This window comes from Melozone crissalis, unplaced genomic scaffold (assembly GCF_028551555.1).
Source record: "Melozone crissalis strain CALT ecotype California unplaced genomic scaffold, PUWL_Pcris_2 ptg000019l_1, whole genome shotgun sequence".
Taxonomy (NCBI): domain Eukaryota; kingdom Metazoa; phylum Chordata; class Aves; order Passeriformes; family Passerellidae; genus Melozone; species Melozone crissalis.
The window spans coordinates 24,443,848-24,456,283 of record NW_026535797.1 but is presented as its reverse complement, the minus strand read 5'-3'; the positions used below and the strand labels follow the sequence as shown (position 1 = coordinate 24,456,283).

The 12,436-nt window shown below is 41.2% G+C and overlaps 1 protein-coding gene across 1 annotated transcript; it reads left to right on the top strand.

Moving 5' to 3' along the window:
* The first annotated feature begins 742 nt into the window (after positions 1-742).
* On the top strand, positions 743-12,405 carry PLAC9 (placenta associated 9). The gene is made up of 4 exons (XM_054276605.1): positions 743-848; positions 9,878-9,975; positions 10,945-11,065; positions 12,223-12,405. Exons 1-4 carry the CDS (start codon positions 791-793, stop codon positions 12,231-12,233), a joined length of 288 nt encoding a protein of 95 aa, XP_054132580.1. The 5' UTR covers positions 743-790; the 3' UTR covers positions 12,234-12,405.
* The last annotated feature ends 31 nt before the right edge of the window (positions 12,406-12,436 follow it).

The window sequence follows — 12,436 nt, the reverse complement described above, 5'->3', positions numbered from 1 at the left end:
GTCAAAGACTGATACTTACCCAGTCAACACCCAGGAACCTGCAAGACAATGTTCAACCAAGATCCTGTTAAACATCACACACATTGCCAGTGCTATTTTTGCGTGTGATGTTACCAAGCCCAACCAATTTTAAAACCCTGCCAAACTGAGAAGAGCTCAGATGGCTCCTCAGGAGATCCTATGATAATGTCCAAACGTAAAGCACCACAGCCACCTCTCCTACAAGACTGCCACACATTGTGCTGCCCAACAAAGATGTTTCTGCTCTCTTCAAAAAGAGCATACAATGGTAAAAGCCTTATAAGTGCACGAGATCTAAAGATTGGCCATTGTGTTTTCCAATGCTTTGCCTGCCCGAGATGAAATTCTACAGGGACAGAAACATCCAGCACCCCTTCCTCCTGCTTTCTCCCTTCCTTGCCTTTCCCCACTTGCTATATTTACAGCATCCAAAGCTTTTCATCGATTTCCATTGTAATCTGTGTACATAAATACAAGCGTAAAAAACCCCAACTTTGGGGAGCCTGGGCCACTTCCAGCTTGGCTGGATAGCTGGGCTGTGCATGGAGCTGGAAGGGTGTTTTTAAAAGGAGGGAAGCAGAAGAGAACAGCTTAAGAATCTTGGCTCAGGCTGGGCATATTTCCGCCTAACTCTGGCTAAAGCTCAGCACGAAGGGCTGGACGAGGAGCCGATAGGAAGCCGGGGAGGGAGGGAAGGGAGGGAAGGGAGGGAGGGGGGAGGCTGCGGGGCTCCAGCACAGCCACGGCACAGCCCGGGCAGGCTGGAACCATGCTTTTCCTCTGGGCACTGGCGTTTGCTCTAGTCCTGCACGAGCAAGACCCTTTAGGTAAGTGGCTCTGAACTTGCAAAGCAGAAACTGTAGCTTCACCTCAGTGTGGTCAAAGCCTTTGCATGGGGTGGGAGGGGGGAGAAAATAATTGCTTAATTTCTCTATGGACTTTCTGTGAAGGTGACACAGGTATGTGTCAAAAATCTCTGATTTGAGAGGTAAAACTCCATTTTTGTGACCTTAAAGTGTGTCCTATAGACATATTGCTTTGGTAGATCTGGAGATTTTTTACTTCTTACAGGAGATTGAATCACTCCACCTTCAGAAATTTAGGACCACATTGAGGTGCTGCAGACAGTGCTCTCAATTTCCATAATAACTGTTCTGGCAGCCATATTAATATCACACTAATCCACTTGGAAATGAGATTGAAGTTCAAGGTGATTAGAGAAAGATTCTGCTTTATTCAAAGCTTTCTTTTTAAATTTCCGGGTAACAGCATCACCACTTCGTTTTTTCTGCTTTGGACTGCTTATTCCTGAGATTTTGAGGTAGAGAATGACTTCTCCAAAAGCCTTGGGAGAACAAAATATTAACAGAGAACATCTGATAAGCCTGCATCTGAATTCTACTTTCATTAACAAGAGATTAGCACTGAATAACTGTAATCACATTGTAGTGTGACAAAGCTATTCAGTTTGGCTAGTTCAAGGTTTACAGTCCCTGTGTAACCACAAACCTGGCTTCCCAGCCTGTTTGTACTACATCGTTTCTGCTGGCTGAGGCTCAGATTTATTTTCCCTCTGGTCCTACTTTCTTGACAAGACAATAGCTGTATTTCATGGCAGGGTAGTAAGATCCTATTACATTCAAAACATTTCCTAAAAAACTGTTAGTCCCTTCAGCCCCCAAGTTCTAGTCACTCTTCCTTGCCCTTACTCCCTCCTCCTTAACTGGCTTTGTGATGTTTATCTCAGTGACGAATTGAAATATCAATGCAACAGCCAGAGTACTCTAACTTGTTTTCACTCCACAAGAATTCATTACACTCTTGTGAGTTTTGTGAGCTTCACCAAAATAAATGTGAAATAAAATAAAAAAAGGCTTTTTATATTCCCATAAAAGTAGGGTTTTAACCTAAAATAATTTGTAAACTCAGATAAAATTCAGTTAATTAGAATAGCATCTCAATAATAACTGTAGAGGAGACTAGCACTCAGTATCATGCCAGGGGGCAGCTACTCAGTCAGCACACCATGCTTTCTGTCTTAATGGTTTTCATCATGCAAAATGAGAAATTTTGTGTCTGTCATGGCCAGGGGAGCATCCTGCCAGACTGAAGGCTTAAAAAAGCCATCCCCACTTTCCCTGTGTTACTCTTGAGTTGGGAACAGAACTTATGATTCCCTTGCAGAATCCCCCAACCTAACTCCCACGGGTTCCTCTTAAAAATTATTCAGCCAAACTAGAATTTACGTTACAATTCAGCCATTAATATAAAAAATCTCATATTCATAGAGCTCAGCCTGCAAATCATTCAGGAGGAGAGGCTGGCACGGGAGCCCTTCTGGGTGCAACCGTGCGCTCCTGCCACAGTTCACAGTGCTGGGCTCATTTGTGGGGCACTGCTCAAATGCAGCGCACAATGTAGCCTGGAGCACAATACCTGCCCCTTTTAAACGTGTTTCCAGGCAAAGCGTTCCGAGGGGCGAGCACCCCAAGAGCAAACGCTGTGCTCCATGTGTGTGCGCGGCAGAGAGGTGACCCGGAGCTCCTGGGTAACCAGCCCCAGCCCCCGGGCCATCAGCGCAGCACGAACACCGAGCGCGCCACCAGGGACAGCTTCCAGCCGAGGCGCTGCTCTCCACACCGTGGCGCGATTTGCTTTCCAACAGCACAAGTTTCAGCCGGTTCTAACTACCAGTTAAAGTAAATCAAGTGTACGAATGCTTCTCTTCATACACCTAACGTTTTTTGAATCCTCTGATATTCACATGCAGTATCAAAGCTGGGAAGATCTATAAGCTAAACCATTATCTAGAAAGTGGGGGGAAAAAAATCCTTTCAGAACAGCCAGATTCTGCCCTAAATTGACCATTTGCATTATCACAGAGAAGCATTTTTTCTCTAGGAGATTAAAACACTGCATTGTAGAATTAAAGACACAGTAAAAACTTATGATAGATATCCTATTTTAGGCCTGACTTGGACTCCTATTTCTCTACTAACAAATTAATAATGGTTTAACCTATACTCCATGTTATAGCTATTTCCTGTCCTTATAGAAACCCACCAGCATTATTGTCTCCAACACAAGGATTACAGTCCTTGCAGAACCCACCTTTGAGCTCTAACAAGGAAGGAGAAAAAGTTTGCAACAACAAAGTGTACCCCAAAATCACTGTGTTTTTTAAGATTGTGAGTTATCTGGAGGTCAGGGTTCAGTACAGAGCCTTTTATAAAGAGATTTTATATATCTGTAAAGCCCTATGTTTTTATATATTGAGTTAAAAGGAATTTCAATTCTGTGGACATCATAACCTCTACATGTAAAGCAAAAGTTACTATCAAACTCTCCCAAAAAATGAGGAGTTTAGAAATATAGGACTCTTGTTGTTCACCTGCAGGATGAGGGTTTATTTATAAACACAGCTGATCTGCTCTGGCTGAAGCAGATGTAAGTCCTGGGCCTGAATGTCAGGACCTACTATGTATGTATGTGCATATATCTGCCCTTCTCTCACCATTCTACTTCCTGAGTTGCTGCAGACTGCATGAACTGTCAGCCAAGAGAAAATAGATCTTCAAGCAACTCCTTAGATTTGTTTAGATTTTAGGAAAAAACCTAAAATTATATTCTTTCATTTTACTTCTTTCTACTGCCATGACTTAGACATATGAAAACTACACAATCACAGACCTGACTAATAAGTCACAGACTCACCTCATCCACTCCTCATGACCATCATTTCTATTACTAAACACAAAACAAAAGCCATGTTCTCAGAAAATTGAGAAACTCTTTATCCCCTGATACCAGTGGTTATCCTCAAATTGATTATTCATCTCACATCCTCCATTTTCAAGCCAGCCTTAAGCACACTAATTCTGCACAACTTGGATTCTTTATGGATACTAAGACACACCTCCTCTTCTTCCTAAACAGCTTCCCCTTCTCTACACACATGTGTGTCCTATAGAACTTCTAGCTATAATCCTAACATTTAGCCTTGGTTTCCATTACAAAGATGCATTTACATGAAAATAAATCCATAATAAAGGCAAACTTTTCTGGAGCCCAAAGCATCATTGTAAGATACAGCATGAATCAGAGTAACATACCTGCTAATCATGTAGCTTGTGTCTCTTATCAGTCCAACTCCCTGTAGTCATTTTCCACTGCAGAAGCAAGTGCAAAGGATATTCTCTGGCTGCTTGTTCTGAAGACCAGCATGCTGAAAACACTCTCCAAGCCAATAGTTCCCTCACAGGAACATTTAATTACTATCCTTCTTCCTTTGAATGAAAATACACAAAACTTAAGTGCTTCTTACAATCACAGATATGGTCAAATTGCAGAAAAAGGAAAGTAGTTTTTCAAGTAGCAATATTGCTTCTGGCACATAGCCATGGCAAGGGCCCAGATTTTTCTGTGTGTCAAAACAAACCACCCACTGGAAGCATGAACTATCCCTCGTCTTGTGCACTCCCTCTCAGTCTCCACTGCTGGGTAAGTGAGAGATGGATCCCCTTATGAGCATTACATGGGTCACAAAAGCAAAAGCTGCCTGTAAATGAAATAGTTTAACACAGAAATGGATGCTATCTACTCAGGAACAATTGCTACGAGGTCCCATTTCTGGTTTTGCACATTTCACAAGCACAAGTGATGTGCCTTGTTGTTCTGCCATAAAAGCTAGAGCCTAGTAAAGGTGTGTGCACATTTAAATATTTACATGTGTAGGTATATATTTACATGTGTATATATATATTTACATGTATATGCATATATTAGCATGTAAATATAAGGAAACCCATGCAGTTGTCTCCAGTGTGAAGCATATGGCAGTGTGTAAGTTGCTAAGGAATTTTATTTATTTATTGCAATTCCTGCAGTCTTTATTGCAATCACTAAAGGGAAGAACTCCCTTATCTTTAAGATAATACTGACTGAACTCTAAAAAGAGGTAGAACTACGTGGTAGAACTACCCAGAGGTGTCAAAATCACAGCTAAGCATTACTGCTTCATGGATTACAGCCAAAAAGATGCTCTATGTCCAGTTAAAGATATGCTTCTGAGTGGCTAAGAACTTGAAGGGAATCTGTGCCCTAAAAAGTATTTTCAATGCAACACTTGCTATCCAAATAAATTATTTTTGATGTCCTAACAATAAAATTTTATTTGGCTTGAGTTATGTAGCACAGCTTAAAATGAATTTGGATGTACTGGTGATAATGAAACTGGTAGTGACACAGAAAGTTAGTTCAGTACTTCCAAAGCCAAGGATGCCAATGTAATTAATTAAGAGCTAACATTAATGGAAACTAACTTTGATGCCTTGAAGAACAGCCCCCAAAATTAAATATGACTAACAGCTTTAGCTTAACATAGTCTATGGTCTGAAAGCACCAGTACTGATAGTTATTAGTATCAGTTCAGATTCAAAGCAGTTGAATCTTTCCTGAATTCAGCTGCAAGTTATCTTCACCAATCACTTTTGGAAACCATGTGATTTCCTGAGCTAGCATTTCAAAATTACATGCAAATTTCAAAGTGGAATCCAGCACTTATATTTAGAGAAAAATAATTTAAGCAAGGGTCAGCAAATCCATTCAGAAGTCTGTTGCATTCCTCCCACACTGGATAGTGGATTCATCATTTGAACTTGATCCTCCAGTTCATGACCTTTTTCCTGTTGGAACATCAATCAATACTATTGCCATTCCTTTTCTCATCAAAGGCTGTCTGGCTACCTTATGCTCCATGCTTTAGGAATAAAATGATATTACTAAACCTAAGGCAGTGCAAACAAAAACACAGAGCACAGCCTGTTTTCTGGAAGAGTTAGTCATGTTCTCCTTTATTCCCCTTGCTCTATCACATGTTTTCAGGTTTCCTCATTTGCCATCTGGTTCCTGTTTCAATCTCCCATGTCTCCCACTTGGCTTGTGGCCTGCTTTGTTTTATCCCTCCCGCCCTACTGAGCACAAACAAGACCTTGCAGTCAACTTTCAAAACCACACTGATCACAGAATGAGGCCAAAGAATTTGACAGGTTTTAAGACCAATGGGAAACATTGTGGTCACTCACCTTGACCTTCTTTGTAATGCAGACCAAAGAACCCAACCCAGCAATTTCTAGATCAAGCCTGTAACTTCATTTGGAGCAGCAATGTGTCATTAGGAAGGTTACTTTAGAAGACCTACCAGATCTGTGTGGTCACATACTTCAGTTCTGGCAGTCCTAGTAACCACAGAAAATGACAGCAGAGAGTGCCTTGGGTTTATTCTGATGCTTATCATTAACTACTTGGATGATCAAAATGAACCATTTAACAGCACCTGGACAGAAAGAACCCTCACAGTCCTAGAAGGGAACTTCATCAGGGAGCACAGAGAAGGAACACCTTGCGGGTTGGGGGAATATATCAAATGTACAGGAGGCAGAAGAGCTTAACAGAGGGATATTCTTAATCAAAAGCCTCTGCTCATAACCTGTTTAGCAAGGTTTGATTCTTACTTCATTGCTCATTCTCTCCCTTGCTATAAAACCAAGTTTTGTACAGTCAGGCTGACCATAATACACAGATCTTGCTCTCCATCATGCTACTTCTTTCAAACTTTAGGCATGTTCTTCTAGCAAACAGATCCTTATTAACAACCAGTTCAGAGATGCTCCATTTCCCTGCTGGTGTCTGACTGCATCACAGCTCAGGGTGGTTAGAACTACTCAGATTTATGGGCACCATCAATGTAGCACAGAGGACTGAATCAGAGCAAAAAGGCACGAGTCGTTTTCTTATCTTGAACACGAGAGTTCTGGTTCTTGATGGAAAATAACCACCCTATATATCAAATAGAATGGATTTCAAGAACTTAACTGAACATCTTACTTGCAAGAAACATCAGGTGGAAATTTGGAGATGGGACATTAACTGAAAGGTAATGCTCTCTCTGCCATATTGAAATGTTGCAAGTGTCTGCATGAAACAATCTATTAAGTTTCAAATGAGATATTTAAGACATTGAAATATGCCTCCTACACACTTGCCTAAGCTGTCAGAAGTTGCAAACACCTACACATTTTAAATATGTAACTTATATGGAATATAAAGAACACTTCACTCTTAAAAGTGGTTAGCTTCAAAACTTACTACCAAAGTTGTCTCTATGCACATGCTTTGAACACAGACAAGTAAAAATTCCAATTTACATTTTAAAAATGTTTCTTCAGTAACTCCAGAAAGCAAGTACCTGGAAGTATCCTAAGTCATTAGTCTTTTGCTCACATAGTTTGCAGCCTTCTGCTCTTCACCTCCTTTATATGGTGACTGTAAAGTCACATGGTGACTTCATATATATGAAGTAGAAATTATGCTGGAGTAAGGTCAGTGCCAAAGGCAGATTGTGTCCCTTTCTTTGACCAATTGAAACAGAGAAGGGCAGTGCTCCTAAGCAACACTCCACGTGCTCTCTTTGAGCACATGGAAATTACTGCTTTGGCTGAACTGCCTGACCATAGTGACCCAGATATGTGCCATATTTACAAGGGACCGGATGTGTCATGTGAACAACCCATCCCAGAGATAGAGCTGTGGCTTAAGAGGTAAAGCCAAACAACAGAATAACAATGAATGCTTTGGGAAGCCAAAGCCTCGAGCCAGGACTGAGAAAAAGAAGAAATCTACACTGACTGCCCAGCCACTGGCAGCTGAAATAGCCTGTTCTGGTGTGGTGGTGAAGGGGCAATTGCAAGAGCTGGAGCAGTCTGTTCTGGTGTGAAAGTCACTAACAAGACATGGACATGCAGGTCCTGAGAGGGTTTCTCCTAGCCCAGCCCTCTCACAGCTCCATACTGTGCAGTCTACAACTAGACATGCTTATGCTTATACCAACCCTTAGCCTTACTAACATCAGCTGTCAGGTGCCTCCTGAGACATTTAGGCTCGGCCTGTTTGTCAAAGTTTTAGGCACTGCACTAATTCTGTGGTTCTGAGCGATATCTTACAGCCCTGTCAAACTAGGACTTTGTCCTCCTTCAGTATGGCCATTACAGCTGGTAAGGCAGCAAAGCGCTGTGAGCGATGGAAAGCTGCCTCCTGGGTCAGGAGAGGAACCCAAGGAACCAGGAGCTACTGAGTCCTGTGTCCCATAGCAATCCCTTTAACTCGTTCTCCAGGTACACACAAAGCTGTGTGTGTGTACACATGATGCACACAAAGCTGTGCAGCGCTTTGCTAAGCTCACAGTAAGATGCAACAATCTTACACTGGCTGTACATCCCTGTCATGGTATGTATACATGTGCTTTGAGTAACTGTCAGTCCATCATATCTAACCTCCCCACCTACAAACACCTGACTAGAGAATCAGCCACCACAATTTCAGTATCTCCACACTGTTCCAGTCATGATGAAAAAAAGACATGTCAAGAAGCAGAAATTTTGAGAAATAGCACGGTTTGCTTGACCACTAAGACAGTAACAAGACTCATAAACCACCACCACTAGCAGCAAAGAGGGGGGTAAAAAGGGTAATTGCAAAGCAGCTGGTGTTGAAATGCCTGCTCTATTTCAGCACACTTCTGTAAACAGGTAGATGAAGTCTTCAGGATTCTGTCCTAACAGCACCACCTTCTGGTACTGCACTAAAAAAACCCTAACCAAATCTCTGCCAAACCAATTTCTATATAATGCCCCGTAAGTCAGGTTACTTTGTAATCTCTCCTCCACCTCCCAATTCCAAGGATGCCATTCCAACTCAGAGTACATCTCTTATGGTCTCCAAACCGCAGTGATCCTTACTGACACGTTTGCCATCACCTGACACCTACCCTCCAGAAATCTTGGCACAGGCTTGAGATGAAGCACTGCAGCAGTTCCAAACCACTGCTCTGGCACAGCAGCACTGAAGACAGAATTAGTTACTGCTCTTGTGTGTCTTACTGTTCATTACAACACAAGCTCAGTTTTGTCTTTGTTACAGACAATGACAGAATGAGTTACTGTTGCTTCCTCATTTATCACAGCTGCTTCAAGCATCAAACAAGAGCAAAACCTAACTTTACATGCAGGAAGATATGTTATCACTTTAGCAGAGTTTAAAATATTCCATTAAAGTCCTCTGCACACTTTTGAAAATTTAATTGTTACTGAATGCTGCACAGAAGTTATGAAAAGCAAACAGGCTCCACTAAAGCATGGACACTATCAGCTACTGATCTTTCATGGAGCACAGCCAGCAGAATGAAAAGTTCAAAGAGCAGGAGCTCATGAGTAGTGACAGGTAAACATAGATAACTGACAGAGAAATGTGACTTTGTATATACCAAAGTCAGCAAACGTGCTCAGCAATAAAACAATTTTTATTGTTTCCCTTCCCATTGCAAAGTCAGACTGTCTGGGACAACCTTCTGGCAGAGAGGAACCATCAGCATCCATTTGCAAGGTGGACAAGCTTAGCTAGTTTTCAAAGCTTTACAGCACCAGTTGCTTCTGAACAAAGTCTATGAGGAACTGCTGTGTTAGGCAGATCTTCCCAACAGTTAGGTTTGACACCTGAGAGAGAGTCACAGCCTATAAACTTACCCTACACATGTAGGAAAAAAAAAATTATGTAAAACAAATACAAACATACAAAAAACAAACCAAAACAAACACCCATGGCAAGAGAAAAGACCTTGTTCCAACCAATATGACATGTCCAGTCAACTACTAGGGCACAGCTGTAGTGATTGGAAAAGAAGTTCAAATCCTACATTTGGTTCATCAACAATGCTGTGTAGCATGCAAGATACCACTTCAGAAATCAGAAAGGCAAGGACTGCTCTTAGCCCTCTGCCAATGACCTGTGTCTCTATTTCCAGCTGCTGCTGATCCTGTCACCATGGCACCTGGAATTTTGGAAACAGGAACCTGGTGTAATGAACACATGCTCCACGAACGCTTAGATATTATTGAAGAGGTAAGAGGGATTGTGCTGGCTCTTGAACCTCACCAGACCTCTGCCCTATCCTTTTGACCAAAGAAAAAGGATGTTTCTAGACAGTGTCCCTTCTTGACTTTATTCTAGTCAAGGTTGGACTATTTTTTTCAGATGTCATAGTTTATAACTATCCATAAAGCCATTATCACCAGAAATATATAATCTTGACGAATTCCAAAAAATTGATTAACAATTTTTTATATATTAGCCCTTTCTAGAATGTTTATAATCTAAAAATTCTAATCTGTGCCTTTAATATAAAAATCTCAGAATCTGTATTTGTAAAGATTCACATTGACTTATGGGAAGTGAGTTCTGCAGGTGACTCCAAGAGTGATAGAGGAATTCCTGCTCACTCCAGCTGACTCTTAAGAGCTAAATGAGCTCTATGATGGGGATTCCAGGAAAGCTGCAAAGTTTGATTTTTTTTTCCCCCCTGGTGTCTTAAGCACGTATCACAAGATACCTGTTAACTCAGCTTAACTAACTTGTTAATTCTCAGCTGGGTAGTTCCCAAATATCATGCTGTGGTTCTCAAATGGGAACATGACCTCTCTTCTGCCCTAGTCCCAGCCCTCATCCTTACACCCCATCAGCTTCTCTTATCGCCCATGTAGATACTTTTATTGCATTTAATAAATTGCATTTCCGTCAGAAATGAGAAAGAATTAAAAACAAACTAATGGAAAGCTCCAAGAATTTAAATTCTTCTTTATACAGGGCTGCTGTTAACATTACTCTTGCAAAACCGAGTGCTAATACTTGGTGCCACTAGAGGCCAGCAGAACACAAGCAATGTTTAAACCTGCAATGCGCATTACAGATTAAATTAGCTGTTGGCATTAAAGGATATGAGGTTTGCATTTCTGCAAACACATCTGGTGCAATTCCTTCCACTTGACCCTCTGACTACCTCCTTCCTCCATTTGTCTCCCTTGTTTCCATTAGAAGGTAATAAAAACAGTGGAGCACCTAGAATCGGAAGTCAAATCACTCCTCAACATCATCAGTGAGACAACAGTGAATATCCCCACCGTTCCAGGAACTCCACTTATAGACATTTTTGATGGTCAGTATCTCGTCAGGTATAATCTAAGTTGAAAAAAGGGCTACATATGTTATTATTACATATGCCATATTTTCTCTCTAAAGATGTGAACTAATTCAGCTCAGAGTAAGTAAGGCCTCAGAACTCGGGGCCTCAGGACCCCAATTGCACGTCCAGCTTAGAAAACCAGATCTCAAAAACCTCTGAAGAGATGGCTGGGAGCAAAGGAAGCAACTCCCCTTAGAACGGCAGGACAGACTAGGTAATCTCAAGGTCCTTTCCAGATTTAAGATCCTGTGATTCCTTAACTTCATGTGTGACAAAATACAGGATGGCATCAAAATTTTACAAAATTGGAGGTATTGCCATTTTGATATCCTAAATCCAACTTTGACATGCAAGCCCCTCACACAAAAGATGCTCCTGGATAAATGCTTTTGGAATAAATTAAATCACAACAGAAATTAGTTGGATGAGACCACCTGTTCTACTCACTTTCTTATAATGCTCTATGCTCTTCATCGTCTGCCTAAACATCAACAGTGCATTTAACAAGGTGAGACATTCTTGGTGGAAAATAAACCACTTGTGGACAGATAAAAGCATCCACAGACATGCTTATAAAGTCAGTTTTGTCAATGCTGGGCTGTTTGTTCATTATGGTAGCTGTACCTGGACATGCTACAGTGCACTTACATGATGGAAGCAGGCTTGAAGTAAACAGCAGCAGAGTTTATGCTGGTTGTTGGTTCTTGCAGGTGGCTGTATGGATCTGGTAACCATGACTGATACTATCCTCACCAACTTTGTTATCCATTGAAGTTTATGGTTTTCTGTGAGGGGCAGCTACCAGGTTAACAATTAAGTTAGTCCCCTGCAATGTAAGGGGGTATCCCAGTAAAAGTGAAAAATATTCCAGTAAAGCACTGCAGTGAATTTAAAACAGAAATCAGCACATTTGCAGCAAATCTATAGCAAGTACTATTCAGATGGATCTTGCTACAACTGCCAAATTGCTCAAGAATTACAGATTGGACCTTTCTTCTATGATTTTGTGCATCAAAGTGACAATTTCCCACTTTAGAGTAGCAAGATTCATGTTTTAGAAGAGATTTATCCACTAAGATTGATCCTGATCTCATAACCAAAAATAATCACATCAACTCTTCTCTATACAGATACCAGCTGAGCACTGTGAAGACAGAAGACAGCTGAATGTAACAGTGTGGGTGTCATAAACAGTTGCACTTCTGATCATTTAATAAGCTTGTGTTTCCAGAATTCACGCAGGGTGAACAACCCTCAGCTGTAGTTTGTCTTCTGTGTTGCTGTGCTTTATAATAAAAAGGTATTTGCTTTCAGACACAGTTTTAAACTTTGCATTCTAAATCT

What these genes read in the sequence shown, in the direction of transcription:
- PLAC9 (XM_054276605.1), top strand. Translation starts at nt 791, where the DNA reads ATGCTTTTCCTCTGGGCACTGGCGTTTGCTCTAGTCCTGCACGAGCAA. An exon ending in GCACGAGCAAGACCCTTTAG is followed by an intron (nt 849 to 9,877) that starts GTAAGTGGCTCT and finishes CTCTATTTCCAG; the next exon opens with CTGCTGCTGATCCTGTCACC. An exon ending in GCTTAGATATTATTGAAGAG is followed by an intron (nt 9,976 to 10,944) that starts GTAAGAGGGATT and finishes TGTTTCCATTAG; the next exon opens with AAGGTAATAAAAACAGTGGA.